At 41.0% G+C, this 27,809-nt stretch overlaps 1 protein-coding gene, 1 long non-coding RNA gene and 1 pseudogene across 3 annotated transcripts; all 3 read right to left on the bottom strand.

The window, feature by feature from the left end:
* Positions 1 to 37: 37 nt before the first annotated feature.
* On the bottom strand, positions 38 to 26,430 carry fndc5a (fibronectin type III domain containing 5a). 2 transcript variants are annotated; one of them, XM_077197229.1, is made up of 6 exons: positions 26,115 to 26,302; positions 6,023 to 6,138; positions 5,693 to 5,891; positions 4,375 to 4,464; positions 2,698 to 2,831; positions 38 to 230 (listed from the first exon to the last, which is right to left on the bottom strand). In XM_077197229.1, exons 1-6 carry the CDS (start codon positions 26,182 to 26,184, stop codon positions 171 to 173), a joined length of 669 nt encoding a protein of 222 aa, XP_077053344.1. In that variant the 5' UTR covers positions 26,185 to 26,302; the 3' UTR covers positions 38 to 170. The 2 variants fall into 2 exon arrangements, with proteins under 2 accessions (XP_077053344.1, XP_077053345.1); XM_077197230.1 differs by lacking the exon at positions 38 to 230 and having other exon boundaries at positions 2,656 to 2,831; positions 26,115 to 26,430.
* LOC143703080 (uncharacterized) lies at positions 13,608 to 16,361 on the bottom strand (annotated as a pseudogene).
* On the bottom strand, positions 17,849 to 18,883 carry LOC143703082 (uncharacterized). Its single transcript, XR_013190716.1, has 4 exons — positions 18,627 to 18,883; positions 18,204 to 18,335; positions 18,040 to 18,116; positions 17,849 to 17,935 (listed from the first exon to the last, which is right to left on the bottom strand). It is a non-coding gene; the product is annotated as an uncharacterized LOC143703082 (long non-coding RNA).
* Positions 26,431 to 27,809: the final 1,379 nt, after the last annotated feature.

Here is a 27,809-nt window from a genome sequence, read left to right as displayed (position 1 = left end):
TGCTGGAGAACAAAGTTCACCTTTACAGGCGCTCGCTGTGTCTGCAGGATTATTCCTGTCTTTAGGAATCTTCCAAAATTCCTGGTTTCTGTTTTGAGGATGAGAACATATACGCCGTTCTGTAGCCGCATGGTAAAAGCAGAATCCTTTGAAACTCATAACAATTCCTGTCACACTTTGATAATGTTCACAGATGGCGTTCGGTTATTGTTGCTGTTGTTCTTCGGGAACTGTGGAGATGAAGCAGATGTCTAATGTTAGTGAGTGGATTCGAGCGTTCAACACAGAACATGGTGGAGTAATGGTGAAAGAGGCGAAGGTACGGCAACATAATTAAACCATATTCCATGATAATTATTTTGAGCCGTATCACATTTAGTCCAATCCCATGCAAGACGATTGTTAATTATAATTTTTTTTTATAGTTCAATACTGAAGTGTTGATTTTAAAAATATAGCAGTTTATTCTTTCATAGGTATATTGTGTGATGTGATGTTATGTTAGGTGATGTGTTGTGATGCTCTATTGAAATCAAATGTACTGTAAAACGTAGGTTACACTTTATTTCGATAGTCCACTTTAGTCCATTCTACTAATGCTGCCTTCTTGTGCATTCAGGAAATGTTCTTCCTCCCGCTTCCGCATTCAAGTTCTTTGTTGTCGGTAAGAATAGGAATCATAAACGACAACTGGTTTATTCTTACCTATTTATTGAGAAAATATTATTAAAGCCACAATTATATTTAGTGGTCCACATTCATTGACAACCATATAAACAATCACTGCGCTATATTCATAGTCAGCTATAGTATACAGTGGATAGCATAAGTGAACACACCCATGCTAAAGTTGACTAAAAAGAAGAATAAAAAATCATCTTTTGAAAATTGATCTTAATGCCTTAATTTAAAATTTGAGGAAAAATCCAACCTTTAATGACACCAATTTTCTTTGTGAATGATTAATGTATCGTAAATAAATAAATGTTCTTCCTTAAAATACAGGTTGCATAAGTCAGGACACCCCTATGTTAAATTCCCATAGAGACTGGCATGGTGTTATTTCAGTTAGGCTAATAGCTGGTATGATTAGCATTGAGAAATGATCTTATGGAAAGTGCCCCATGCCAATCTCTAGGTATGGTGAAGGGAATGTGTTGATGTGGGGCTTTTTTAATTCCAAAGGCCAATTGAACTTTATCAGGATGCATAGTATCCTGTATCCATGAAATAACTGGCCTTTAAAAATAAAAATCTGCCTGTCTCTATGGGAATTTAACATAGGGGTGCCCTGACTTATGCAACCTGTATTTTAAGGAAGAACATTTATTTATTTACAATACATTATTCATTCACAAAGAAAATTGGTGTCATTAAAGGTTGGATTTTTCCTCATTTTTTAAATTAAGGCATTAAGATCAATTTCCAAAAGATGATTTTTTATTCCTCTTTTTATTCAACTTTAGCATGGGTGTGTTCACTTATGCTAGGCACTGTAGCTATAGTCAGCTTGCTGACAAATTCTGGATTTTCGGTCAAATACAGGCATTTTTCGCTGTGTATGAAACATACAATATGCTTCAAATGATTATTCATATAAGTAAATATGAAAAATATTTTAACAGAAAGAAAAGGTGAAGTAGCTGTTGTGGAAAAACTAATAAAAAACACCAGTCACAGCAGCAATCGTTCTCTCCTCCGCAAAGTTTAAAGTTTATAGCTCGCCCATCTCGGGGACTTGGGTATCAAAATTATCCCTGATAATGATAATGAGAGGGCGTTCATGTCAAATTTTTAACTAGGAAACTCGCATTTACGATAATTCCGATAGCACGTGAAGGCAGCATAAATACAAAGTTCTGTAATGAAACTCTAGATGGCGCAGGCTGAAAGGTCTTTAACTCAATCTGCTTGCAATCACATCATCTCTATAGGGCACAGCTGATTGGTTCATGCTGTTTCAGTTGCCAATGAACTCCCTGCTCAACCTTCAAATATTAGATGCAGTGCGCTTTCAGAAACCCTCCACCTTCCCTAGCTCCACCTGTATAAATCTGCCACGTGTAATTCATGAATGCTAAATTGTACAGCAGCGGCATGTCTTTCTTGCTCACAGCAGCAGTGTAGCAGATCTATTCCGCCAAGACCAAATATATCAACATTGTCATACTCATTTACATGCCAAACACTCAAGAAAGTTGTCATGACAGAACTATAAGGTTATAATATATAACTTTGCAATTACAGTACATGTCAGCTAACTCTCTTTAATTTGCAACTACATGTCAAGTAACTCTCATTAGACTAGAGTATTAGTAGACCTGTTAGGTTTGGGTTAGTAGAATAAGTTAACGTACTTGCAAAGTTAGTAGTCAGTAGAATGTCTGTTGGGGAGCATCAGAATTAAGTTATAGCAGATATTAAGCAGACAGTCTACTAATACTCTAAAGAGAGTTAGTGACATGTAGTTGCAAAGTTACTTATAGTTAGTAGAATGGACAAGTTGCTACCAAATTGCATTATGAAATACTATGAAGATAAGACTTTATATGTAATGTTTACTGAGAAAATGAGGCTTATATTGTCTTTTTTAGACATGACATGAAATGAAATGTTAATGGAGTTGGGCAGGAGTTATAATTCAGGACGGTTCACCTGCCTTGTGTGGTCTGGGCTCTCATAGGGTGGTGGTTATACCTTACTGCGCAGCAGGCCTCCTGATGGATGCTCAGGGGTACTGCACTCAGACGAGTTCTTGGCTTTGTCCTTGTTATTGTTTGGCTCGTTGTCTTTGATGATGTCGTACTGGCGGCAGAAGAGCGCGATCACACCTGAAAAAGACAAAATGACATGCACCCATCCACCTTATTTTTAACGGAAGAGCAGCGTGGCTGTTTGTAACCTGTTTCATCTGCTTCAGTTATTTTAGGCCTACCTGTACCTAAAAAGTCCGTTATGCTGCTTGATATTGCAGACTGGTATTTATTATCATATAATACCAATGCTATTTACACTGAATGTAGATAGTGTCAGATGTATTTAAACTAAGTGTGACACTAATTTACACAAAATTTAAAGAGCAAATACATTTTTTTCTAAATAGTTAAATAGTTTCAAAATTTTATAATTAGTGCAAATTGTGGCAGATAGTATTTACACCTCATTGTATTGTAGTAAATTATAAAACTGTATGCGATAATAACAACATATTTTATGCGTTGTATAACAACATCAGTGTATATGATTAAAATCATAAATGAATGCTCCCTTATGGGACATAACTTGTACTTGGCATCACCTCCCCTACATCTACTTCCAACCCCACCCGTTAAACACTTTATTCCCACTATTAAATACCAGTTAGGCACTTTATTTGTACTTTTCTTGATTGTTATTTAAAATAAATGCCACTCTGAGGTGATATGCGACGGGAAAAGGGAGAAGAATGAGTTTGGTAAAAGGTGGATCGTTAGTGCCAAAAGCCAAAGCCACCAGTCTTATATTCTCTACGCCACCACAGATTTCAATCAGGTAATGGTGGGCGTAAGTGTACATATATTCGTTTACAGCACATTGTTATTCTTCTAGTTATTTACCTATGAATTAGAGTCTTGCACATTCACAGAAAATAGTTTGCTTCAACATTTTAAAATAAGATGGATAAATAAATGCTGCTTCTCTCAATATGCTGTTCATTTAGCCATGTGATTGTAATCCCTGTTGTCTATTAACTGACTGTGTTCCATATGGAATATGGTTGCGGCTAATGTGTATTTTAAAGGCTGGAATACACCAAATGAATTAAAACACAAGGCATCTTGCCAATATTGTAGAGAAAAACTGCTAAAAGAAAAACACTAAAACTGCCTTTCCACGATCTCCGACATTCGCATAAGATTAAAGTCTGTTGGATTCTGAATGGTTGTCAATGTTGTTTCCAGCTAAAATAAAATAGTGATTCCAATGATATCGCTACTCTGTGCTGTTATAGCTGTGGTGTGGACTGCTATTCTTTTGAATTTAGGATGATTTTTGTAATGATATCTTTTTTATGAAAGAGTGGGTGTGGCCATTTGTAACTTCAATGTGTTCATTATGCTGCGTTATATGCCAAACTTAATTGTTATCATATGATTTCAATTTATTATCATAAACACAATAGTTTGTAGCACAAATACTTTGACCGGTTACTGCACTTTGTAATTCTAATGAATCGGAAGTCTCGCACATTCACAGAAAATACCTCCATGTCTAAAGCTAAAAAAATACTCCTCCAGACTGTAAAGCGGGGGGAAAGTGGTGTACTGTTTTCCAGCCTTCATGAAAGTGGATTGAAGCAGGATTTGAGTGATGTTGTGATGGTCCAGAGCTCACCTGCCCACATGATCAGAACCACCACAATGATGATGATCTCTCCTGCCCTGAGCTGAGCGTTCTGCCCAACTTCCTCCATGGTGACTTCGTCTGTCAAGAATACAACGACATTATTAGTGGTATGTCAAACATTGATTATACATAACATCTAGGCCTAATGGTTTTATAACTCACCCATATTTTGTATGATCACATTTTCATTAGTAATTCATACTGAAAAATTACAAATGATTAAAATCTACTCATACAGCAGTTTAATATAATTCTGCATCATGTTTGCTACCTCAATTTAATTTTTAGGAATTAAAATGGAGTCATTATAAATTCTTTAATAAATAACAATTTCAATGAAGCACAACAATGAAGGTACTATTATATCAGAGACTACTTAAAAATCTCCCAATGTCCTTTTGCAGTACTGTAGATATATTAAAAACATGAGCTAATCACAGATTATTGATTGACTGGGATGAGCTGCATCCTTAATGAAACTAATCGATCTTAAAGACAGTTTTGGGCTGAATTGTTCTCCAGGCGCATTATTTATTTGTTTATCACTGATTTGAGAAGTAAAAGAAGAGCACAGAGCAGCTGAGTCATGAAATGTCAATCATTTAATAAGACACATCTCATGAACTGAGAATAGCTGTTTTGCTGCCAAATTTATTATTAGTGGTGATTTTTAGTTCAGAAACAGTCAAATTCGTTATTATTATTATTATTAAATTAAGAATTAAGTGTTGCCAAATTAAAGGCTTAATCAAATGTTTATTCAAGAAATGATGCAATTAGAACATGCATTTCTTAATGTTAAGTAGTCAAAAGTAGTCATTCGGAAACATACATGCCTCTTTCTCTTCCTCTCATGATTTATTAAAATATTTGGGCAAGCAAAGATGGCTATATGGTTGACAAGTAAAAGTAATTTTATAAAGGATCAACTCATGTTATTTCAGTATTGAAGGGATTAATAAAATCCCCTATCAACAGAGAATTATCACAAGCTGGTTCTGTAGATGATTTGAAGATTTTCAAACATAAACCATTTGTGAAGTTGATTCTGATGGCTGCTTGCAAATCTATATTTGAGTAATGTTTGCTTGTAAAACTACTCTCATATTTGTGTGTATATTTATTTATTTATTCTTTTTCCTCATCAGATCTCTCTCTCTCTCTCTCTCTCTCTCTCTCTATTTATTTATTTGATGTTATAATGATAAGCACACTTATACCCGCTGTATTCAGTAGCTGTGCACTTATATGTATTTGAAACTGTCGTACTGTGGTGACGTGTGTTTATTTGTGTTTGTGTCAGTACCTTTGCTTTTAGAGGCCTGTGTTTCTGCTTCTTTGGGGGTTTTGAAATGCAGCGGTTCACTGAGGGGACTCGGTCCGCTTATACTGATAGACTGAACATGCACAATATAGTCCGTATCTGCCTCCAGATCCCACAATGCACAGCTCCTCGTGGTAGTGTTCACTTCTTGGATAAAGCGCAGCATGCGAACGTCTTTTTTCTGTTATGGATAGATAAAACTAGTATTTAACCAAATTCTTTCTCTTTTGTGAGATGCTTTCTACTAATGAACATGAGTGCTGAGTGTGTGACCTTTCCTTTCTCTCGCACACACACACATCTTCTGATTACCTGTTGTGTGATGGCAAAGCCAATGACTGGCTCTCCGTCCGGGGTGTCCCATGTCACCACAGCCGAACTGCCCTTTAAATCTCTGATGGACACGTTCACTGGAGCAGCCAAACTGTCTGAGAAGAACAGAGAGAAATCCAGACACTTTATTCAAATAATCTTCACAATAGCAGACCTTTGATCCAGTCTTACTCTCTTTCATGAACTTAGTTACAGACACCCTCTCCAGATTTGACATCAAAATGTACCCCTTTTTATTTTTAATGTACATTCCTGCTCTTATTTATCTACACTTATCTCATTTTTGTATCTTTAGAATGAGTAAAAATAGAAGTTTAATTTTTAGTTTGACTTTTTTGCTAAACGAACTGAGTAAGATCCCAGTCTTTGAGCCATTTCAGTTCTCATATGAGCCCCAGTTCTCTTTTGCTTCATGTTGACCTGTAATATAACGTGTAGGTGTTTGTTGAATGCTGAAGTGTTCTCATGTTTGTTGAATGAGTGCTGTTGGCTTCAGAGAGCTCAAGCACTGTTCTTTCTCTTCTTTACCTACACTGTTTAGACGCCACAATTTCACACACATTGAGTTGAAATGCTATTTCTAGACGATAGAGGACGTGGTAATGAAGCCGTTTGGAGGCATGATGTGCCAGAATCTCATGTGGAAAATCATCCCTATTTTGTCTTCACTAGCTGCATGCATCCAAGCCATGATCAGAATAATAATACAGCATGATCAGAGTAATAATACAGCATGATCAGAATAATAATACAGCATGATCAGAGTAATAATACAGCATGATCAGTGTCATAATACAGCATGATCAGAGTAGTACTCACTTAAAAATGTTGGGTTAAAAATAACCCAACGAATAACCCAACTATGGGGTGGTATAGCACCTTCCCAACTGTGGGTTATTTTAACCCAATGCATTGGGTTAAATACCAGTTGGGTTAAATTAAACCAACAGTTGAGTTAAATATTTATTTTTATTTAGGAACTTATTTTAATAAATAAAATACAATTTAAAAAAAAAAAATTTTTATTGGAGTATAAATTATAATGTATAAATTATAATTAAAATTAATAATGTAATAAATATTAGTTAACCTAGAATGCAAATATATAGGTGTATAATAAATAGAACGTCCTGGTTGCGTATGCAACCCACCGTTCCCTGAAGGAGGGAACGGAGGACGTAGTCGACGCGACTGAAATGGGATCACGCTAGGGAGCCTATCATCTTCGAGTACTATTGAACGAGCCAATGTAATTGGCGTGCGTGATTCGCATCACACACTCCGCCCCCGCGGCGCGGGTATAAATACGGAAGTGGATGCACGCACTAGTTGCTTTTCGCTGAGGAGCCGAGAGTAACCCGGGGTCAGCGGTGGTCCAGCGGTAGTGGCAAGGGGACTACGTCCTCCGTTCCCTCCTTCAGGGAACGGTGGGTTGCATACGCAACCAGGACGTTCCCTTTCAGTCGATAACGTCGGACGTAGTCGACGCGACTGAAATGGGATCAACCATTGAACACGCCACTAACGCTGCCACCTTCCAGTGCCTAAACCAAAGCCTCCTGATGCCCCCGCAAACTTAAGGCGGGGAAGGACAGGGCTTAGGCCAGGGAAGTCACTGCTGTTCCTACAGGACCACTGGGAAAGCGTTCCCCGTACGTTGGAAGGAAGGGACGCTGCGGAAGCCACATCCAACCCAGAGGGAGGTAATGTGGAGAATACACATATGAACTGGGCGGCAACCGGGCAGTCTCACATATGGAATGTCACTGGGGTGGCTCCAGCCTAAGACGGGGGGAGACACACCGGACAGTGACGGCAGAGAGACTCTGCCGAGGGAAGACACGGGCTCACCGCAGGGAGCCGTATCGTGGAAGAATACACATATGGGGTCACCGAAGGAACCGCAACATATGGACCCAGCCTAACACAGGTTCCACACTGCTTACGAGTGGTAGGCCTAACACCAGACGTTCCGCACGTCCGACGTCGGAGGGGTGTGGAGGAACTCAACAGGGTTCAATTTTAAGGGAACTCAACTGGAGTAAAAAGGCGCACGTATCCAGTCCATAGGAGGGGAATGGCGCAGCAAGCCGACACTTGAACCGGGCTCACGGTGAAACTGGCTTCATGAGAAGGGAGCCCACGGGAAGCAGCGGTTCAACCAGGTGTCGTCCAGCCCCCAACTCTAGAATCTGTTTAGCAAAGTATATCGTGAGCCCTTTACACTCATCATAGAGGAGCTCAACACCTAAGTGGACATGTTGCATCTCGGATCTTTGCCGAAATGAAGGCAAGCACTAAGTGCAACTTTGCATGGAAACAGCCTTCCCTCTCTGCTGAATTCCAACAGATATTTGAAGAGCTGGTCTGAGGTCTATGACTTGCATTCTGTACACGTCCAAGCGAATCGGACAGAGAAGCCAGGGCTGGATCTGCCTCCTCCAGGGCAGCGCTTGCAGGCTCACCACCTGCTCCTATTACGGGAGAGGTAGGAACCTTGGGCACAATCCGAGCCGGGGTCTCAGCTTGTGAGAGTTAGCCGGCCCAGACTCCAGGCACAATACGTTGACCGAAAGCGAGCAAGTCCCTATCCTCTAGTAGAGACCACGCGAGCAGGAGAACTGATATAACAGAATTTTTAACTCACTACCTGCAGTGGCTCAGGGGCGGTCTCTGCAGTGCAGTCGCACCAGGGACAAGGCCCAAGAGGATAAAGAGGGACACAAGGATTTACAAGACCTTGCTCCTCAGGAACCTGACGATCAGAACGTGCTTCTGCATACTTCTGCAACACGACGAGCGTCGTTTAAACACCGAGGCAACATCATTTTGAGGGTGATTTAGGAAAACAGCCTACTGCAACCCATTTTGCAGGAAAGAGAGCACTGAAGTGATCGAAAGCTTTCAGGATCTCCTCAGGGGAGAAGACGCACTCAACGACTAGGTTCCACTTCTAAAGGCGTAAGCACGCTACCCAATTCTAGGGGGTGCTCGCAGAAGTGATGGTAACTAACACATGTTCTTGTGATAGCCACCTGAACCTCCGCGCTCAGATGTAAGACCGCCCGGAATCTCCGGGGGAAGAACGCGTGTGCCATCGTGCCCCGTCCCCGAAAGAGTTTCCAGGGGAAGTCAGGAAGGCTGTTGAAGGGAACCAGGTCTAGTTGGGCCAATGAGGGGCAACTATGAAGACCTGTTCCTCTCCTGACATGGCACGTAGGTGCAAGTGACGGGCGCAAAAGACAGGAGCATTGCTCAACACAACATGTGAAGATCACTGGGCTTCAGGAGCATTTTCTGCTCAGCACTTGGGTGTGACAAGTTCACTGAGCTTCAGGAGCATTCCTGCTCAACACCTGAGTGTGATAAACTCACCGAGCTTCAGGAGCATTTCTGCTCAACACTTGAGTACGAAGAACCTCACTGAGCGACAGGAGCATTTCTGCTCAGCACTTGAGTGTGACAAGTTCACTGAGCTTCAGGAGCATTACTGCTCAACACCTGAGTGTGATAAACTCACTGAGCTTCAGGAGCATTTCTGCTCAACACTTGAGTGCGAGGAACTTCACTGAGCACCAGGAGCATTTCTGCTCAGCACTGCGTGTGATGAATTCACTGAGCTACCTGTGATGGACTCACTGAGCTACAGGAGCATTGCTGCTCAACACCAGAGTGCGATGAACTTCACTGAGTTTCAGGAGCAAATCTGCTCAACATGAAGAGTGATGATTTCACTGACTTGCAGGCGCAAGGCGACCATGAGTCGCCGTCACTTTTAGAAGGCTCACTGGGGTTAAACGCATTTCTGCGGGCCCCTGGGGCCGCTGAGTCCCAGTGTTTGTCCAAGGGTAGTCCGCTCGGTTTACCCAAACACTGGCGGAAAAATAAAACCGGGGGGGCAACTGAGCGGCCCCGGAATGGTCATGACCCAGCCGGACCCAGGGGATGGAGTCTCCACTTGCCCTGGCTATAACTGTCGTGAGGCTCGATGGCGGCACGATTGAGTAAGCGGGAGGAGTGGAATAAGGCGCCCTCAGAAGCGTCTGACTCCAAGGAGGAGGTGACGGGTGAGTTTGTGACATGCAGGGGAAGCTTGCGCAACGGTCGCAATGTCTAACAACTCGAGGCACGAATGCCCGTGTAGTCGGGGGTCGCCCAGGCCCCCGTTAAAACACGCCCTTTGTACATGGCCGCTCTGTTGAAGAGGGTTTGGCAGCAGACCGGGATGAACTATAGTCACACAGGGTGAGCTGCTCTGCCACGGTCACCTCGGGACTCGATCGTGAAGCTAGCGCTGAAGCGGTCACATATGGAGGGAGCCAAAGGCTGCGACTACCATATACCCCAGGAGCCTCTGAAAGTTCTTTCAGTGGGACCCTTTCTCACTTCAACACCAGCTGAACACATTCTCATTGGAGAGACATGTTGGACCGAGTACCTCTCCAAAACTAGAAAAGAGATACTCAGCCCGTGGGCGAGATTACTCTCTTCCAGTTGACCTGAAGACCCAACGGGCTCTGGAGCACTCGAGGGGAAGGACACTGTACTGACACTCCACCCTTAGACGCAACACACAGGATGGCCTGCGGTGCGGGAGGTAGAGATCTGAAGCACATGTCTTTCAGGTCAAAGCTGCAGACCAATCTTGGGCCAAGATGGTCACGACCCACCACCTAGTAGCACGAAGAACGAGTTTACAACTGGCCTTCGTACCGGCTGGAGGAGCGGCTATATCAAATCCTTCGCCAGCAGGATAAGATAAGCACGCACAAGTCAGGAGCACTGCTCAACACTCGGTGTGATGAATATCACTGAATTTTCAGGAGCACGTCTGCTCAACACCTAATGTGATGACTATCACTGACTTGAGCGGGGTAGCCGAGCCTGAGGTGGGGCAGCAAAGTAGAGAGAGTGGTGTTAGTGTGCTGTGCAACACTTACCTGTCTCCACAAGCGGCAGGGGGCGCGTGAGAAGGCGGATGACCGGGTCCTCGAACGCACCAAGCTGCCTGCTGGCGACCAAGGGGGAGCTGAGGGGTGTAAGGCTATACAGGGTCACACCCGCCAGACTGGCCCTCTTGGGACCCAGGAACAGATGAAATTGCTCTCTCTTTGAAGTGTGGGTACCGCTTGCTCCGTTTTTTTTTTTTTTTTTTTTTTTAGGGAGCCAGCGGCGGAACAGACACACACACAAACAAAGGCTCCACCCGGCCCTCACCCGGGGAGAGGGAGTGATCGTGCCACTCCAAGAGCATCTCATCCATTCCTGGGCGGCCCGCTCCGGAATGCTTTCGCTGTCGCTTGCCACCTGGCTTGGCAGCGCCTGGAGCGGGCTGGGCGTCTCTACTGCGGCCGGCTCCCTGCTGAGGCCTGGGTGGAGGCTGCTGCGGAGGGCCAGCAGGAGCGGCGGCCGGAGAACGCCCACGGCGACGAGCAGGCGGAGGAGCTGCCACCGGCGGCGGGTGGAGGCAGCAGCTGGCCACCGGGGCAGGATGTGCCGGATGACCTCCGTCTGCGCTTGAGCGGCAGAGAACTGTTTGATGCAGTTCTCCACCGCGTCGCCGACCAGCCCAACCTGGGAAATTGGGGAGACCAGGAACCAAACCTTGTCCGCATCCGCCATACCAACCAGGCTGAGCCAACGAAGGCGCTACTGGACCACCAAGGTGGACATCGCCAGACCGATCACGCACGCTACGACACCCGTACCCCGGAGGGTGAGGTCGGATGCAGTGCGGTGCTCACCTATGAGCGCACGGTCTGGATTACCCTCGTGCATGCCATGGGTGCCCTAGCCTGCAGCAACGCCATGGCACGCAAGAGGAAGGGGCTTGCCCACAGGCTTTGTAAGCTCTGCCCGTCGGAACGGACGAAACTCACAGGCCCTAGGGGGGAGACGAGGATCCCCCCAAAAGGCAGCGGCCGCCGGACACAGGTGCACCTGTGTCGACAGACCGCTCCAATGGAGGGACACCTCGCAACCCTTCACCGTTCCTCCATCAAGGGTAATGAGGGGGAAAAGCTATTCAGGCAGTTTCTGGCAGAGAAAGATGCTGTTCACCACCTGATAAGCTCTCCATGCATTTCGGGAAAGAAAGGCACTGGGGCGGCGAGCTGAGAACCAGCGCGGCCCGCCCCAAGATACCAACCTCCAGATTCCAACCGAGACTGAACGGGACACGGTGGAGGTTCCACTCGAGCCCGGCAGCCTCGGCGGCCCGTTTCAGCATAGCTGATAATTCTGGATCCGGCTCGGGCAACATTGAACTCCCGGAGGGAGACAATGCAGCCGAGTCATCATCTCCAGAAGTCAGCTCACCCTCTGATGCTGCAATCGGCGTCCTGTCCTCCAGGGGAGCCCCGAGTGAAACCGCTGGCCCACCCATTACAGATGGACCAGCAGACAACACAGGAGGCTCCAGTGGTTGCAGTGGAAGGGAGGAGTGAGGAGCCCACAGGGAATGGTTACCGGGCGGGACATCCAACACTATCCTCCGGTCACCCATCCCACACAGCACCCGAGGGTGGGGCATGGTAATGGGGACTCGCTCTCCGCGAACGAAGGCGAGTCTCGCCCTCAACACTGCGACAGTCATGTTCCCACAGTGAAAACATGAGCTGTCCACAAAAGCTGTCTCAGCGTGCTGTAAGCCAAACACGTGACACAACAGTTGTGACCATCAGAGAGAGACAGGGAACGACCGCACCCAGAAACGCACGGGCGGAATGACATCTTGAAAAAGACGCAAACGCACCCGTGTTGCTCTTTCAGAAAATAGGACCGTCACCAGTGCCGGAGCACACAGGGAAATGACCGCGGCAACACTGAACAGAGAACTGAAACAGTGAAGCACTCACTTTTCCGCCCTCTAACCAGCCATCAACACACACAAACATTTAGAAATTTGTTGCTGTTAAAACAGCAGTTGAGAGCTCAAAGCTCGCGATCACCGCTGCACTCGCGCTGTAGAACACCAGCACTGGGAGAGTCTTCCTGAAGAACACCGACACACTCGCTCGTTGTAGACAACAGCACTCTCAGAGACATCAAACGATCGGCTCCGAAGCGAAAGGCAACTAGTGCGTGCATCCACTTCCGTATTTATACCCGCGCCGCGGGGGCGGAGTGTGTGATGCGAATCACGCACGCCAATTACATTGGCTCGTTCAATAGTACTCGAAGATGATAGGCTCCCTAGCGTGATCCCATTTCAGTCGCGTCGACTACGTCCGACGTTATCGACTGAAAGGGAACAAACAATTATGAGTTGCAAATATTAAAATATACACATCAGATTTAAAACATGCGTGCACATACAGTACATAAATTAAAAACATACAGAGATGTGCCACAATAAATGTAAATAAACATACTTATTAAAAAGGCTATACTGTATAGATGTGCCTAAACACACAGAAAACTGTACATATAGTACAAATTCAAAATCCATCTGTACATACAGTACACAAATTTAGTACAATAAAAAATAAATATGCTTATTAAAAAAGGTCATACTGTACACATTGTGTTATAAACACCTTAATATGGTGTTTGGCTACTGGACCTACTGATGATCAGTAACATTGAAAACAAAGCTTTTAAGGAGGTGGCAATGTATAGAAGGAACTCCTTCAGGAATATTATAGACAGCATGCTGTAAAAACTCCCAAATGGGAGCAGAAGGCTTTGGGTAGTTAATGTCATAGATGTAGAATATTTTGAAGCACACATCCACTCCTTTTCAATTGCCTCCCCGTTGAAAATGATGAAAACTTGGGAGGAGTTCTCTTTGTCCCCAAGCACCAAGATGTTTGGATCCTGGCTTGTCTCACTAAGCAGGTAATGCACCATATTAGTTCCAACCTTAAAAGATAAATATACTTTAGTTGGCATATATAGTGAAGAACATTCTATGGATACAATATATTTATTTACATATCCATAATAAACAGCATTTCTGTGTTTCTGCACATCTTTCTGATTGATTCCAGCATTAGAAATGAGTGGATGATTTATTTATTTTTAATGGCGTTTTGGATCATCAGAGGATTATGTTTGTTCAGAACATTTAACTGCAGATTGTTTTGGAAATAAGGCAAAACAGAGTAATAATTTGTTTTGTGAATACATTACATTTAATCATTTAGCAGATGCTTTTATCCAAAACATTACATTTTTGTGCAAAATTTAATATGAACAAATAAATGAACCTCAAATAATATATATATAAAAAGCCAGTCAACAGCTGATGTTGCAGTGTTGCTTTTAATTACTGGTTTAATGTCAATGAAGCTGTGCTTCATTTCAGCATAAGTTGGACGGACCATTTTCCCATCTGTGCGGTATGGCGATGACGGCAGAACAGCAGGAAGGGTTTTAAAGGCAACCTAACCACGAACATCTTGAACGACAAGTTTACAGAAAGAATGTTTACAGTTTTCAAAAAACCAGTGGATCAAATCAAGTGTCACCTTACTTTTTTCTTGTTTAAATAATTACAGTATTCCTGAAGAAATGTACCTTTTTTTATTCAATAACATGCCAGAAAGAGTGTGCTCAACATAGATATTTAGATACTAAAAGTAATTTTGGAAATATCATATAAGTGATATGAAACTATAATTTGGTCAACAGATCTGAAACTACCTGTGCAGAGACTAGAAATGGTATACTTTATGTGATTTTAATAGGATGTCCTACCATTTGACAATGTTTCCAGACTTTCTAGAAGGACATCAGCAGCCTTGGGTTCTTTTCTTGCAAAAAGTAAAATCCGGTCAGTGAAGACAGGAGCCCAAAACTCATAAAGGCGGTCTGCATTGTCAGGGAATAAAACTCCAAAGTCCTGTGATATCTAAACAAAAACATTAAATTGAACATTTTTTTTGCAAGATTACAAGTAACAATAGAATGAAGCATTTTACTTTTCTAAATAATGTAGGATTTCTACTACAGGCCAAGACAACCCTTCAATAAATTCCCTAAAATGCAAATAATTATACTCACCATTCCAGGAAAATCGTTAAGTCTGGGATATTTTCTGTTTATTTCCTCAACAGTTTTTGTATCAGAGGATCGAATCCACGCTGCACGATGAGGTGCTGTACGTTTCATTAACTCCTCGACTTGGCTGTGGGGGCTTCTGTTGTTCTTTACATTTACATTTACATTTATTCATTTAGCAGGCGCTTTTATCCAAAGCGACTTACAAATGAGAACAATAGAAGCAGTTAAACTAACAGTAGGACAACAATACGCAAGTGCTATAACCCCTCTCAGTTTAACTTAAGTGCATTTTTTTTTTTTTTATAGAATAGAAGAGAAGAGAATGTGTTAGTACAACTGAATCAAGTGCTGTCGAAAAAGATACGTCTTCAGCAGTTTCTTGAAAGTGGCTACTGACTCGGAAGCTCTGGTTGAGTTAGGCAGATCATTCCACCAACAGGGAACAGTCATGGTAAAGGTCAGAGAAAGAGATTTTGTGCCTCTTTGAGATGGTACCACAAGACGACATTCGCTAGCAGAGCGCAAGTTTCTGGATGGCACGTAAGTCTGAAGTAATGAGTTTAGGTAAGAGGGAGCAGTGCCAGTGGTTGTTCTGTAGGTAAACGTCAGTGCCTTAAATTTAATGCGAGCGGCAACTGGCAACCAGTGCAATTTAGTGAGGAGAGGAGTGACGTGTGCTCTCTTTGGCTCATTAAAGACTACTCTGGGTGCAGCATTCTGGATCAATTGTAGAGGTTTGACAGAGCAAGCTGGAAGACCAGCCAGGAGAGCATTACAATAGTCCAGTCTGGATAAAACAAGTGCTTGGACAAGGAGTTGTGTAGCATGCTCTGTAAAGAAGGGCCTGATCCTCCTAATGTTGTGCAAGGCAAATCTGCAGGACCGGGCAGTTCTAGCAATGTGGTCTGTGAATTTCAACTGATCATCAATTACAACCCCAAGGTTCCTAGCTGACCTTGATGGCGTTATGGATGACGAGCCTAGCTGAATGGAGAAGTTGTGATGAAGTGTTGGGTTGGCCGGGACCACAAGTAGCTCTGTCTTCGGAAGGTTTAGTTGAATCTGGTGGTCCTTCATCCAGCCAGAAATATCTGTTAGGCAGGCTGAGATACGAGCAGCTACCATTGGATCATCAGGCTGGAATGAGAGGTAGAGTTGTGTGTCATCAGCATAGCAATGATAGGAAAAGCCATGTTTCTGAATCACAGATCCTAGTGATGTCATGTAGATGGAGAAGAGGAGTGGTTCAAGCACTGAGCCCTGAGGCACCCCAGTAGCTAGATGTTGGGACTTCGATGCCACACCTCTCCATGACACCCTAAAGGACCTACCTGAGAGGTAAGACTCGAACCATTGGAGTGCAGTTCCCGAGATGCCCTTCATTTTTAGGATTGACAGGAGGATCTGGTGGTTAACTGTGTCAAAAGCAGCAGACAGATCCAGCAGGATGAGGACTGAGGATTTGGAAGCTGCTCTTGCCAGTCTCAGAGCTTCAATTACTGAGAGCAGGGCAGTCTCAGTTGAGTGTCCGCTCTTGAAACCAGACTGATTGTTGTCCAAGAGGTTGTTCTGTGTAAGAAAGGAGGAGATCTGGTTGAAAACAACTCGTTCAAGTGTTTTCGCAACAAATGGAAGAAGAGATACCGGTCTGTAACTTGTTAGATGTGCTGGATTTAGATTGGGTTTCTTAAGCAGTGGGGTTACTCGAGCCTGCTTAAAAGCTGTGGGAAAAGTACCAGTGTGAAGAGAGGTGTTTATGATGTGCGTGAGTGTGGGTACAACTGAGGAAGAAATGGCTTGAAGTTGATTAGTGGGGATTGTATCAAGCGGACAGGTAGTAGGGCGATTGGAAAGGAGGAGTTTAGAGACTTCCGCCTCTGAAAGTAAAGAGAATGAGGGTAGAATGTGTGCGTTTGTTGGTAAAATGTGTGTGTCAGTTAGCCACAGTTTAGCCACTCAATCATTGTGTGAAATTCAGTCAAAGATGACTCAGACACTACAGCAGATAAAACACACTAAAATTAGGGAAAACGTCTGGAAAAAACTTGAGTGATAATTAACTATCTTAGTGATTCCCAAACCTGGTTCTGGGGAACCCTTAGCACTGCAAATGTTTTCTCTCTCTCTGATTAAAAAACGATTCAAATTATCAGCTTTTTAGGCACACACCAATTAAAATAATTAATTAAAATAAAATAAAAAACAACCTTGCCATCATTTACTAACCTTAAAAACAGTTCTGGCCCTTGTTTATGATTGTCACAACCATGTTGGAAGTTGTTGTAAACATATAGGCAAGTCATTTAGGAAGCTAAAATTTAGGATGTAAATGACTGAATTTGCTTATTTGAGTAATCCATCCCATTCAAGCACTTGTAGCCATAAGAGCATTGCTTCAGTTTTGAGGATTTTATTAGATAATCATCAAGTGTTCTAAAATAGAAGCAAATAAACTGAGAGACTATACATGTAATTTAGGCCTACATTTATGTAATTTTAATGCTCTGGTCTTTGCAGATATTTAAAGATGGCCATCTTCTTTAAGCATGACTCTTTGGATTTATATGAAATAGTAACATGAATGAATCAACTGTCCTCAGCATCATCGAACAGTCCTTATTGTTGAGCCCTGTACTGGCAACTTGTCCAATTGCAAGTAAAAATCTCACTCACTTGCCCCTTTAAAAATGCACTTGATTCGGAAAATCATGACACATCCCTAGTTCTAACCTGGCAGTGGAAAACTTGGTCAGGAAGAGGAATTCTGTAATGGCTGTGCTGTATCTGACTGTGTGGAGCTCTAAGACGTTTCCTCACATTGTGTAGTCTTTCTTCCAGGTTACCTGTTGCAGGGTGACGATAACGACCAGGTGTATACCATGACTCCTGCAGCAAAGAAATATAAATAAATCACTCTTATGAAAAAAATTGGGGACTGATACTCTTTATCAGCTCTCGATTATCTTCTAATCAGAATCAGCACAACTTACATATCCATGTCCCTCGTTGTTCTTCAGGCAAGGAAACTGGGCAGTTAGTGCCAAAGCCATCTCCTTTTTGATCTCAGCTGATGGGTTTCACAAATAAACAGTCATTTAAATAGGCTAGTTTATTTATTTAAATGTATTAGTCAAGTTATTTTACTTGTACTCACGTTTCCCCAAAACTTTCCATCAAATGAGAAACCAATAACCGCACCATCTGACGTCGCTCCTTGAGGCTTAGGTGCCTGTCTCGTAAGGATGTTATTACTGTTGATCCTACTGTTGAGTATTTCTCGTATATCCTGTAAAAGGAGAATGCATGAACTAAAACATTCCATTCAATTCATTCTTAAAAATTATTCTGAATGAATATGAATCAATAGCTCAAATGAATCCATTTATCTAAAACATAAGTATAAACACGTTTAGTACAAAACATTTAATACATATACTATAATTAGATGCTATTCCATTAACTTACTCCTGTAATACATTTAATACAACATGCATTACAATATTAAAGCAGCTGTTTGTACGTTTACCTTGAAACATCAGTTTCAAACTCATTCTGATGGTAAACTGACCTAACTTACCTATACAAACATGATGGTTATCTGACCTGACCCCACAAACGTCTGTTATAGCTATGCATGTTTGAGTGGTGTGACGTTGATACGAAAATCCATGGAAAGAGCAGATTGCTTTACAGCAGCGGCGCTTTCGTCTGTTTTTTATTTTTTTTATACTTTTATAACAGAGAATTCAGTGAATCAAACGTTTCTCACTGAATATCACAGCATTTGTGTGGTGTCCGTCATGGATTGAGGTGTGAGCTTAGCTGCACTATGTGCCGGTCAGTGATAAATGTGCAGCGTAAATACTGATTAACGTTACCTACTTTAGTTTATCGGAATACATTTCACCAAGTATTTTTTTAATTAACGTTAGGTAATACATTTCTAAACGGTTTCGATAATCTTTCAGCTAATGTTTTAATGACGTTATTAATGCTAGCGAGAAAACTGGGATAGCTAACAACAATCGATCTGATCTAGAGAATAAATAAAAAAATGACAAAAGTGAACGATAACATAAAAAAACCAGTTCTAAGATATATTTAACGTTTCAGTACACATTATTTCATGTTATAAAATTATAACTTACCTTTCACAATCAGGCTGCCGCTGATGTCCGTTGACTGTCTTGTCACTGACTGGTCCGTTAATATTTGAACCATCGAAGCGCGAACGTTTTTAACCCAACAGTTAGGTTATGACTAAAAATAACCCAACGGTATAGCCAAATAACCCAACAAATTTTAAGATAACCCAATATAATGACCCAACATGCATACACCAACGGTTGGGTTAAAAAAATAACCCATCGTTTTTTAGTGTGTAAAACAGCATGATCAGAGTAGTAATACAGCATGATCAGAGTAGTAATACAGCATGATTAGAGTAGTAATACAGCATGATCAGTGTAGTAGTACAGCATGATCAGAGTAGTAATACAGCATGATCAGTGTAGTAGTACAGCATGATCAGAGTAGTAATACAGCATGATCAGTGTAGTAGTACAGCATGATCAGTGTAGTAGTACAGCATGATCAGAGTAGTAATGCAGCATGATCAGTGTAATAGTACAGCATGATCAGTGTAGTAATACAGCATGATCAGAGTAGTAATACAGCATGATCAGTGTAGTAGTACAGCATGATAAGTGTAGTAGTACAGCATGATCAGAGTAGTAATGCAGCATGATCAGTGTAGTAGTACAGCATGATCAGTGTAGTAGTACAGCATGATCAGAGTAGTAATACAGCATGTTCAGTGTGGTAATACAGCATGATCAGTGTAGTAGTACAGCATGATCAGTGTAGTAGTACAGCATGATCAGTGTAGTAGTACAGCATGATCAGTGTAGTAATACAGCATGATCAGTGTGGTAATACAGCATTATCAGTGTAGTAGTACAGCATGATCAGTGTAGTAGTACAGCATGATCAGTGTAGTAGTACAGCATGATCAGAGTAGTAATACAGCATGATCAGTGTAGTAGTACAGCATGATCAGTGTAGTAGTACAGCATGATCAGTGTAGTATAGAGCATGATCAGTGTAGTAATACAGCATGATCAGTGTAGTAATACAGCATGATCAGTGTAGTAGTACAGCATGATCACTGTAGTAATACAGCATGATCACTGTAGTAATACAGCATGATCAGTGTAGTAATACAGCATGATCAGAGTAGTAATACAGCATGATCACTGTAGGAATACAGCATGATCAGTGTAGTAGTACAGCATGATCAGTGTAGTAGTACAGCATGATCAGTGTAGTAGTACAGCATGTTCAGTGTAGTAGTACAGCATGATCAGAGTAGTAATACAGCATGATCACTGTAGTAATACAGCATGATCAGTGTAGTAATACAGCATGATCAGTGTAGTAGTACAGCATGATCAGTGTGGTAATACAGCATGATCACTGTAGTAATACAGCATGATCAGAGTAGTAATACAGCATGATCACTGTAGTAATACAGCATGATCAGTGTAGTAGTACAGCATGATCAGTGTAGTAGTACAGCATGATCAGTGTAGTAGTACAGCATGTTCAGTGTAGTAGTACAGCATGATCAGAGTAGTAATACAGCATGATCACTGTAGTAATACAGCATGATCAGTGTAGTAATACAGCATGATCAGTGTAGTAGTACAGCATGATCAGTGTAGTAGTACAGCATGATCAGTGTAGTAATACAGCATGATCAGTGTAGTAGTAAGCATGATACAGCATGATCAGAGTAGTAATACAGCATGATCAGTGTAGTAATACAGCATGATCAGTGTAGTAATACAGCATGATCAGTGTAGTAATACAGCATGATCAGAGTAGTAATACAGCATGATCAGAGTAGTAATACAGCATGATCAGAGTAGTAATACAGCATGATCAGTGTAGTAATACAGCATGATCAGAGTAGTAATACAGCATGATCAGAGTAGTAATACAGCATGATCAGTGTAGTAATACAGCATGATCAGAGTAGTAATACAGCATGATCAGAGTAGTAATACAGCATGATCAGTGTAGTAATACAGCATGATCAGTGTAGTAATACAGCATGATCAGAGTAGTAATACAGCATGATCAGAGTAGTAATACAGCATGATCAGAGTAAAAATACAGCATGATCAGTGTAGTAATACAGCATGATCAGAGTAGTAATACAGCATGATCAGTGTAGTAATACAGCATGATCAGAGTAGTAATACAGCATGATCAGTGTAGTAATACAGCATGATCAGTGTGGTAATACAGCATGATCAGTGTAGTAATACAGCATGATCAGAGTAGTAATACAGCATGATCAGAGTAGTAATACAGCATGATCAGAGTAGTAATACAGCATGATCAGAGTAGTAATACAGCATGATCAGAGTAGTAATACAGCATGATCAGAGTAGTAATACAGCATGATCAGTGTAGTAATACAGCATGATCAGTGTGGTAATACAGCATGATCAGTGTAGTAATACAGCATGATCAGTGTAGTAATACAGCATGATCAGAGTAGTAATACAGCATGATCAGAGTAGTAATACAGCATGATCAGAGTAGTAATACAGCATGATCAGTGTAGTAATACAGCATGATCAGAGTAGTAATACAGCATGATCAGTGTAGTAATACAGCATGATCAGTGTAGTAATACAGCATGATCAGAGTAGTAATACAGCATGATCAGTGTAGTAATACAGCATGATCAGTGTAGTAGTACAGCATGATCAGTGTAGTAGTACAGCATGATCAGTGTAGTAATACAGTATGATCAGTGTAGTAGTACAGCATGATCAGTGTAGTAATACAGCATGATCAGTGTAGTAGTACAGCATGATCAGTGTAGTAATACAGCATGATCAGTGTAGTAATACAGCATGATCAGTGTAGTAGTACAGCATGATCAGTGTAGTAATACAGCATGATCAGTGTAGTAATACAGCATGATCAGTGTAGTAGTACAGCATGATCAGTGTAGTAGTACAGCATGATCAGTGTAGTAATACAGCATGATCAGTGTAGTAATACAGCATGATCAGAGTAGTAATACAGCATGATCAGTGTAGTAATACAGCATGATCAGTGTAGTAGTACAGCATGATCAGTGTAGTAATACAGCATGATCAGTGTAGTAGTACAGAATGATCAGTGTAGTAATACAGCATGATCAGTGTAGTAATACAGCATGATCAGTGTAGTAGTACAGCATGATCAGTGTAGTAGTACAGCATGATCAGTGTAGTAATACAGCATGATCAGTGTAGTAATACAGCATGATCAGAGTAGTAATACAGCATGATCAGAGTAGTAATACAGCATGATCAGTGTAGTAATACAGCATGATCAGTGTAGTAGTACAGCATGATCAGTGTAGTAGTACAGCATGATCAGTGTAGTAATACAGCATGATCAGTGTAGTAGTACAGCATGATCAGTGTAGTAGTACAGCATGATCAGTGTAGTAATACAGCATGATCAGAGTAGTAATACAGCATGATCAGAGTAGTAATACAGCATGATCAGTGTAGTAGTACAGCATGATCAGTGTAGTAGTACAGCATGATCAGTGTAGTAGTACAGCATGATCAGTGTAGTAATACAGCATGATCAGTGTAGTAATACAGCATGATCAGTGTAGTAATACAGCATGATCAGTGTAGTAGTACAGCATGATCAGTGTAGTAGTACAGCATGATCAGTGTGGTAATACAGCATGATCAGTGTAGTAATACAGCATGATCAGTGTAGTAGTACAGCATGATCAGTGTAGTAATACAGCATGATCAGTGTAGTAATACAGCATGATCAGTGTAGTAATACAGCATGATCAGTGTAGTAGTACAGCATGATCAGTGTAGTAGTACAGCATGATCAGTGTGGTAATACAGCATGATCAGTGTAGTAATACAGCATGATCAGTGTAGTAGTACAGCATGATCAGTGTAGTAGTACAGCATGATCAAAGTAGTGTGACTCATGAATGACTCTTATAAACAAATACTCAATGTCAAATTTGAATCGGTCTAAAACCTCTCTCGTTGAATCAGTATAAATGGTTCTTGTCTTGCTGAACAGCAAGCCGTTATTTTTAGTGTTTAGAAATGTTACTTAGTGTGTTGCGTACTGAAAAAAATATTTTCAATCAGAAACTGCTTGTAAATTTCACACACAATTACAAAGAAACATCACATTGAATTAAACATGAAATTTTTAAGTAGAAAGATGTTGTAAAATGTTATCCAATGATCTTTATTTTATTTCCAACTCTTAATTTTGTTTTTACAGTGTGTGTGTACATAAGGCTCGTACGACTTCCTACTATGCTTTTTAACATGTCGTGTATGCACAAACTTTCTTTAGTGTGTAATGTTGCTGTTTGCTCTTGAAAAAGGGTTTCTGAACTCCATGAAATGCCTCCATTGTATGAGTTTTCTTCCGGGAACGAACACGTCACAATATTCCTCATTTAAATAATTCCCGGCCAAGGCAAACGCTAAATAAAGGGGAGGGGCCTGAATGAGATAGTTAGCAGTGTGTTGAAACTGTATATTATGGTGAAGGATATTTCCCAAACACACTTCAATTGTTGACCAATCACAACACACTGATCCAGCTGACCAATCAGAGCACAGTGCGCTTTTCAAAAGGAGGGGCTTCATAGAGACAGGAACTAAACTTAGGTGCGTTTCCCAAAGCCAAATAATGGAACTTGTGACCATAGCATTACTGACAGAATGGAAATAGAGGTGCTGCACCAATGTCAAATATGTGATAAATCATGTTTGTTTTGAACATTTAAGCATGAAAACCTTTTCTAAAAAAATTCCCTAAACAGTTGTACCAATTTCTCTTGGACCATGATTCTCTTCAAACTGAAAAATTACCATGGAAGTGACATTTTATGCTAAGGCATGCTGAAAATGTGTACATGCATTTGTCTTCTGACATATTTAGAAGATGATGCATAAAATCAAGCTTGTGTAGCTAGAAGCATCTGTCGAGTTTGTTTTCATTGGACTTGTCTGCCTGTTATCACGTGTTGTCTTTTCTGTCATTATAAGTTCATGTGTATCACCTGTGGTTAGTTAATCATCATCATCATCATCATCTGTATCACCTGTGTTCTGTTAATCAGTGTCATCTGTGTTTGTATTTAAGTTCTGTCTGTTCAGTCAGTCTTTGTCTGATCTCCGTTATATTTAGTGTGTGTTGCTGCCTGTTCTGCCGTCCTGTTTAATTACCATTAAACCTTCGTTTTGGAAAATATCCTCGTCTGCCTTCCGGCAACCACCCGCGACAGATATGGTGCATCTGTTTGGTACTTGCAATATATACTTCTCTATAGGCTGTAGAAAGGCATTCTGGGAGCAATAACGTTCACATGCTGTTGAATTATAAATGAAGCACCCCACATAGATGTAGAAGATGGGCTGGAACACATAAACCTGACACTTCCATTCACTTTTACACTTTATTGTGATTTGTTCGGACATTGATTCAGAAATCATTACAATGTAGATCTATCTATATAAAGGCATATGCATTTAATTCATTACAAACAACACATTAAAATGTTGTGTTTTTTGAATAATTAGCCATTCTTAATATGGTGATGTTGTATATTTTATTCTGGTAAGCTCTATGTTGTTTAATTTAATCTCCTTACAAAATCAACTGAGACTGAAAATAAAGAATGACCCAATCTAGAAAACAGATTAAATAAAAGAGGAACAAAATGAAGAAAGGCTTTGGAGTGAACAACTAATAATGAGAGGTTTTCACTTTTTAATTTTGTTCAAAGCCTCGCTATGAACCGTTAGATTTCTTTTGAGTTTATGCAACTGTTTTACACAAAATTAATAAGCCACATGAAGTCATTACAGTAGGTTTACCATGTGAGAGCAGTTTCATAGGTATGAAACAGTAGTTCATTAGCTGTAGGCTATTTATAGTTGTCAAGAAATGTTGCAATTTGATGGGAGCAATCCGTTTTTAAGAAAACATGCCATTTCAACAGATACTGTAAAACTCTAGTTGTCATTGAAGTACTAGTGAGTGTGAGTGTGTTTGTGAGGGAAAATGCATATTTTAACTTTATATGGAAACAAGTTTGTGTAGCCATGCATGAACTGTTTATGGAAGAGATTCACCACAAATTCTCCTTTTGTGTTTCACAACATACTGGCTTATGACAAGACATGAGGGTGAGTGAATAATGACATAATGTGCAGTTTTGGGTGAACTATTCCTTTAAGCCGTTAATCACATCATATTATTTTTACTATGCTGAACCGATTTGCTCAGCCACATGCTTGGGCCTTTATTTTTGCCTATTCTCGTCTTCTCTGCCACAGTTTCATTTCAGTGTTTAATGCTTTTCCCTAAAGTAAACTTGCGACGTATTTTCTACTGAAAGCTCAACCTCCTGTCACTGGAGCCTCTAAAAGCATCAAGGAACTGATGGTTGCAGCTGTCAGAAGCCTGTTTACATCCTGATTCATGGCTTTTCCCACTTTACTAGGGGTTGAATATGGTGCATTAAGATATAAAATTTATAGCCCATTAAGTTGAAGTAGGTTGTGGTAGTTTGGATTTATTATTTTGCTGGCTCTGGCTACATTAGAGGAGGCTTATTTATGGTGCAGCATTAATATGTCGTGCTTAAATTAGGTGGTGACAGAATCACTTAAGCATCTATCACTTAGTGTCTTTCTCTAATTGAGATTTGCATGCCAAATCATCTGAAAACTATTTTTTTTTTCAAAATAAATATATTTAATATTGAATACTGCACAAATAATATTCCTAATTTCAAATAGCCTACACAAGACATGTGTCTGCTGTGTTTTGCAATGCTTTATATTTTCCCAGGCTCTCCACATCACATTATTACACATGCCACATGTGCCCACAACTATCTTGCAATGCCTCATCGGATGTCATAATTAATTGGATGTGCAACAGTCCCCAGAAAATGCATTATTTTTAATGGAATGAAATCTTGTAAACTTACCAGCCAAGACCCACGACGCCCCGAAACAGCTCAGTATGAGCATCGATGTGGGCATGAAGACCCTCCTCATCCTTTCCACGCTGGCTGGATGTGAATGTCTCGCATTCACGTCGATGAATGTATGAAGCTCTGTGTTTCAGCTCCACACACCAGCTCTGCTTCAGTTACATCGTTCAGCACAGCGGATGTTCATATGAACATATTTAAACGGAGACATTCCTTGTCTTTGCGATTTTTTTTTCATACGGCTGCCATTCAGCCAAACCGCTGCAAGCCTGAAGAGACTGACTGAAGGAGAATGTGGAGAGCCTGTAGCATCTCTCTCTCTCTCTCTCTCTATCTCTCTCTCTCTCTCTCTCTCTCTCTCTCTCTCTCTCATCGGCACACACACATACACACACACATTTGCACTCTGATGCGTCTCTCTCAAATTCGCGATTTCAATATGCTATGAGTCATCGTAATTTTCCCATTGTGATCTGGCGATATGATCAATTTGAATAGGCTACTAGCCTATCAATTTTTTTTATTTAAATATTTTAATTTATTTTAAATAGTAGCATATAGAAGAAAATGTATTAAAGTGTTAAAAACATTAAAGTGTTGACCCCTTTTATCTTACATTGACCTCATTTACATGCACACGATTTTCCAATATTATGCTTATGGATTTCCAATTCATATTCAAGCACAATTCATACGAACTCTTTCCATTCCAGCGGTTAAAAAGAAAGTTGCCAGCAACCCCCAGCATTTTTTTTATTATTATTTTAACAAAAGTTTCATGGCCCCCAGAATATGTTATTGTATGAATATCTGAAATGCAATATATCAAAATAAAGAACAGACCCTCTGCTTTTAAACAACAACAACAAAACCCCCAGTTTTATTCTAACTTCACGCATTCCTTTTTTATCAACACCTGAATGTGGGTGAGTTTCATTAAAAAAAGCTACATTTTGAGCAAAAAGTGGTTTTTCAAAGACTGTCTGGATCGGATTCAGAACGATGGTCACAGATGGAGTAGATTGAGTCTATCAACACCTTCAAAGCTTCACAGTCCTTTACCCCGTCCTGGGTCGCCATTTCATTCGGTAGGCCTAACATTAGGCAGTTTTAATTTAAATGCTGTTTATGTTTGATGTTCGTGTTATTTTACTTATGCAGATATGCTATCACTTGTTTCTGCTTTGTCTTCGCCTGTGATCAGGAGATTCAGAAGATGTGTAATACCCCCCCCCCCCCCCCCCCCCCCCCCCCCCACCATATAACAGTGAAAACACGAAAGACGGAAATTTCCATCAATGGCGGGGAAAGAGTTAATATCGAAATGACCATATTCTGATTATATATATATATATATATATATATATATATATATATATATATATATATATACACTCACCTAAAGGGTTATTAGGAACACCATACTAATACTGTGTTTGACCCCCTTTCGCCTTCAGAACTGCCTTAATTCTACGTGGCATTGATTCAACAAGGTGCTGAAAGCATTCTTTAGAAATGTTGGCCCATATTGATAGGATAGTACCTTGCAGTTGATGGAGATTTGTGGAATGCACATCCAGGGCACGAAGCTCCCATTCCACCACATCCCAAAGATGCTCTATTAGGTTGAGATCTGGTGACTGTGGGGGCCATTTTAGTACAGTGAACTCATTGTCATGTTCAAGAAAC

Source organism: Siphateles boraxobius, unplaced genomic scaffold (genome assembly GCF_051911475.1).
Source record: "Siphateles boraxobius isolate OS27281-9 unplaced genomic scaffold, OSU_SipBor_1 37, whole genome shotgun sequence".
Lineage (NCBI taxonomy): Eukaryota > Metazoa > Chordata > Actinopteri > Cypriniformes > Leuciscidae > Siphateles > Siphateles boraxobius.
Note: the sequence above shows the minus strand (reverse complement) of the source record. Positions and strands in the feature narration are given on the sequence as shown.